Genomic DNA, 4,490 nt, shown 5'->3' on the forward strand with positions numbered 1-4,490 from the left:
TAAAGTCCGCCGAGAACCTGTTTTATACGCAATAACTCTCCGCATGCCCCTGTGCTAAAAATAGCGACATGTAATACTATAAATACTAATAAAACAAACAGGGTGGGGCACTTTGAGAGGGGCGAGAGAGGTCCTAGGGAGTTTTAGTATAAAATTACATTGCATAAGCTCAAAATCTTCTTTAAATATCGCCCGGAAATGAGAGTGTTACACAGACAGAATGTATAGATTTACGACCTTGAACTTTGACCTTTTGATCTCAAAATCAATAGGGGTCTTCCTTAGGCCACAGGGAGTTGTTATGTAAAATTTCATTGCAATAGCGCAAATGGTTCTAGAGATATCGTGTGGAAACGAAAGTGTTATAACAGACAGAATTTGCTTATTTATGACCTTGACCTTTGACCTTTTGAACTCAAAATCAATAGGGGTCTTCCTTAGGCCACAGGGAGTTGCTATGCTAAATTTCATTGCAAAAGCTTAAAGGGTTCTCGAGATATCGTGTGGAAACGAAAGCGTTAAAGACAGACAGAAAGGCGGACGGACGGACGGATGGACAGCTAGACGGACAAACCCAAATTAATATCCCCCACTTTTCAAGCGGGGGACAGTCTTAATTCATTTATAGATGTTGACCTAATATAAATGACCTTAACAACTCCTGTTCTTACTTTACATACCGTGGACGTGCTTAGGCGTTTTATTTTGTTATAGTGTTTTCATTCTCTTCTTTTAAGATGTAGTCTTTCAATTTTCAAAACATGATTGCAATATATTATACTTCTTTCCTACAAATAATTCTCAGCTTTGGCAGACATAAAATGTTTGAAAAATTAAATAAAAAATGTATTCAAAGAGTAAAAAAAACCTAAAAAGGAAAACACACCTGACCATAGCATTCTATGAATAATATTCATAATTTGAAGCATGCTTTGCCTCAGACCTCAATACTGCTTCTTTAAGCTCTTTCACATCTGACCACATTTCTTTCACCATTTCATGCTGACTTTCCATTTTAACCTTTTCAATAATATCATTTTCATCTTCCTCTTTCAGAGTCAGTTTTTGAATGTTATTAAGTTTATCCAAGTACTTCTTTCCAGTGAAGGTTTCAAGTCTTTTTCAGATATCTGACATCAATAAACAGGTATCATCGAATTCTTTCTGAGGGGTTGAGGCTGAACTCACATGTGCAGTCAAACCGTTCCGGATTGACCTAATTCTCTCGATATCGTCACCCACGGTCACTTCTCCTGCTGCTGGCTCTCCTCCCCATTTTCGTTTTGTTGGTTTAGGAATCTTAGTCGTTGAACAAATGTTTCTGATCAATGTGTATGTTAATGAAATATCAAAATTCTTATATCCCGAATGTTTTGCATCTATCAGGAGTTTTTCTTGTTCTGGGCGCAATCTTTTGTAAAAATTTGGTAAAGCTTTCACTTTGGTGTAAACAAGGGAAGGGAGAACCTCCATCTCTAGTATATCTCGGTATACCTGACTCAGCACATCGTTTGTTGCCATTCCAAGTTTGGCAAATCTAGATCGACCCCCCAAGTCTTGACCAGAAGCACTCGTCGTACTGGAAATACTTGGTTTTATCTAAAACAAGAATCCACCTCATTCAATTAATATCGCTAATCAATTTTAATAAAAATAAAAAAAACATCATATCAAAGAATCACTTATAGATTTTTCTTGGAAATTTGTATTCTAAAAGTTGTAAGAAGAAAACACATTTTAATGGATAAATTAATTTGAATACTGCTGTAAAGTATGAGGACATCTTTGCCATGTAATACATGTAATTCATTCAGAAACTGATTAGAAAAGGAAATTTTTTAACTTGTTTGCAGTTGTCAAATATATATGTTTTATGTATTGATGTAGTATTCAACATTGTAAAAGAATCACCTGTTTCCAATATTTCGTTATATCTTCTGTGTTGACACGGTGCTTCCTGTTTGCTGGACAGGATGGACACAGAAAAGTTTCTTTGATACACTTAGATTCACTTATGACAGCACTTTCTTTGCTGTCACAAAATCCAGTTGATTTGCATTTGAATGCAACCTGGAAATCTGAGTTTTTCTGGAATGTGTTGGAAAGGTTGTGTAACATACGCTCAATGTTTTCCCTAATCTGGTGACAGGTTGAAACATCAACTTCTCCCTCCACAACAAACACTTGCAACTGAATTTCTGATTGCGTCATTCCAAGCATGATGTTATGGTGCTGGTCATGAAACATAAAAATAGCTGCAGTCTGGTAAATGCATCCTCTGTCTTCATCTGTAAAAATCTCCCAGTTAGGAATCTGCATGCACGTTGCTACAAGGCGATGGAAAATTTCCACAGGAAGAACATCAAACGTGTAGCAAAGGATGGAGGAGGCAGGGTATGATGAGAAGCAGTCTACTGGAAATTGCATCTTGTTCATACACGGGACATACCATATTTTGTCGCTCATTTTAGCTAAGAGTCCTAACTTCTCCATGTACATCATGATGTCCTCTTTATATTCAAGGTAACCATTGTTGTTCATTCTCCAAATAGCAAATAGCAGTGCTTCATCTAATTCTCCAGTTTCATTGAATTTGTCCCATTCTGAGGCAAATTCAAATAAATCTTCTTGTGCATGGTTTGTATCTGTTATGACATTTCTAAAGGCATCTGCAAACCACTGAACATCGAGGATAATAACTTTATTGAGGAATTGTTGATTGAAGTGCATAAGTTCTCTGATGTCATGGAAGAACTGCAGCATGGCATCCATATCTTCAGTAGTTTTGAGCTTTATTCCCTCAGGCAATGTTTCATTAAAAGACTGAAGTTCAACCGTACTCAAAATCTTGCGAATTTTCTTTTCCAGAAAGAATGTTTCAAACATAGCCCATGACTGTGGAAGCTCCTCACCCCAGTGATCAAGCCTGCACACAACATCAGCAATGGACAGCTTAAGTTTTTCAATGATTTCATTGTCATGGAATCCAACCGCAAATCGCCGTTTCACATCAATATGTTTTTGCAAGGACTTCTTCTTCATGTCAAGAGTCTTCCATACTTCTCGGAAAAACAATTCTTTTTCCTAACGAAAACAAATTCCTTATTCTATTTTATGCTAACAAATTAGTCGTAGTAAAACAAGAGGCCCAGGGGCTACATTGCTCACCTGAGCAAATCATCTCGGAAAAAACACAAATCAGATCAGAACTGAAAAGTTTACTGAAGAGGGGAGGGGGGGGGGGCTTGAATTTAATATTACTTTAAAATGCCTTCATATATATACAGCATATGCACCGTGTATATCCCAACATGCGGGGTGTATACTATGTTGTGCGCGGGGTGTATGCTTCCGAAGCGAGAGAAAGGGGGTCAATGTAGATTCTTTGTCCATTTTCTCAACTTACGGATATTTTTCGCCAGAAAGCATATGCCTACGGAAGAAAGCATTATCTGAGGAGTATATGGATATCTATGAACCCACTGGAAACCTTCTAGTTTTATCAAACACCTCAACACAATTCCGAGGATTGGAGCAAGATTGACGCAACACTGGGTTTATGATCAAATATCTGAAGAAAGCTTTGCTTTATCATCACTTTTATATTATTGTTAAATACATGATTGCTAGATAAATGTTTGTACAAATTGTCTGTTAATAAAACAGTTCGTATATAAAGATATTGACGAAAAACCTATGTTATGTCCGGGGTGTATGCAACTTGTTGTACGCGGGGTGTATACCCCAAATTTTTCTTGGGATTGTTAGTGCGAAGTATATATTGTGGAAATATTTATACACGTTTAATAAGCGACATTATTTTGAACATTTAACGTTCTCTCATAACTTCTGTCTAACCTTTTTCAACATTTATTAAATGATACTGCATACGGAGTGTAAATAACACTCAATAGATTGGATACGCAAGATCATGCTCTACGTATTAACAATTTTTAAAACGAGGTAAATTATTGACAAGCAAGTTGATGAAAAAAGAATATTAGCCGTCTCGCTTAAAGTCATCATTTCGTAAGTTCTATGGTAGATACAATGACCTTGTCAGCAAATACAGTTTATCATTGAGTCAAATGCTGACTGAATGTTTTTCAAACCAATTATTAGTCCATTATTTATACACTGAATGGACGACGGATTTTTCCGTTATTTCACGATCATGACAAGGAGCACACGGCGGGTGTGACCGGTCAGCAGGGTATGCTCACTCATCCCTTGGCACCTGATCCCACCTCTGATGTTTCGGAGGTCCGTGTTTGCTCTGCTCTTGATTTTTATTGTTTTATGGACTTTGAGATTGAATACTGTTCGTTATCTCCACACCCCTTTTATTGAAAATATTAAGCTTTTTGTAATGTCTTAAACACCGCAAAAAATTTTTCCTTCATGTAGTATGTATATGCTGTGTACTTTGCCCCAGGAGCTCATATTTGGCAGTAAACTATTTGTTTGATATTGAGGCATTGTATTGTACT

General features: G+C 36.9%; 1 protein-coding gene across 1 annotated transcript in view; it reads right to left on the minus strand.

Moving 5' to 3' along the window:
- Window positions 1–887: 887 nt before the first annotated feature.
- LOC134238747 (uncharacterized) overlaps window positions 888–4,490 on the minus strand; it is a 19,344-nt gene continuing 15,741 nt past the window's right edge. Inside the window, exons 8-9 of the mRNA XM_062720871.1 lie at window positions 1,912–3,084; window positions 888–1,599 (exon numbers count right to left, since the gene is read on the minus strand). Of these exons, the coding sequence (XP_062576855.1) occupies window positions 1,123–1,599; window positions 1,912–3,084 (1,650 nt within the window). The 3' untranslated portion in view covers window positions 888–1,122. The remainder of the gene's footprint in view (window positions 1,600–1,911; window positions 3,085–4,490) is intronic.

Source organism: Saccostrea cucullata, unplaced genomic scaffold (assembly GCF_032062105.1).
Source record: "Saccostrea cucullata isolate Sc308-1 unplaced genomic scaffold, CSIRO_AGI_Scuc_v1 ctg1715, whole genome shotgun sequence".
NCBI classification, from domain to species: domain Eukaryota; kingdom Metazoa; phylum Mollusca; class Bivalvia; order Ostreida; family Ostreidae; genus Saccostrea; species Saccostrea cuccullata.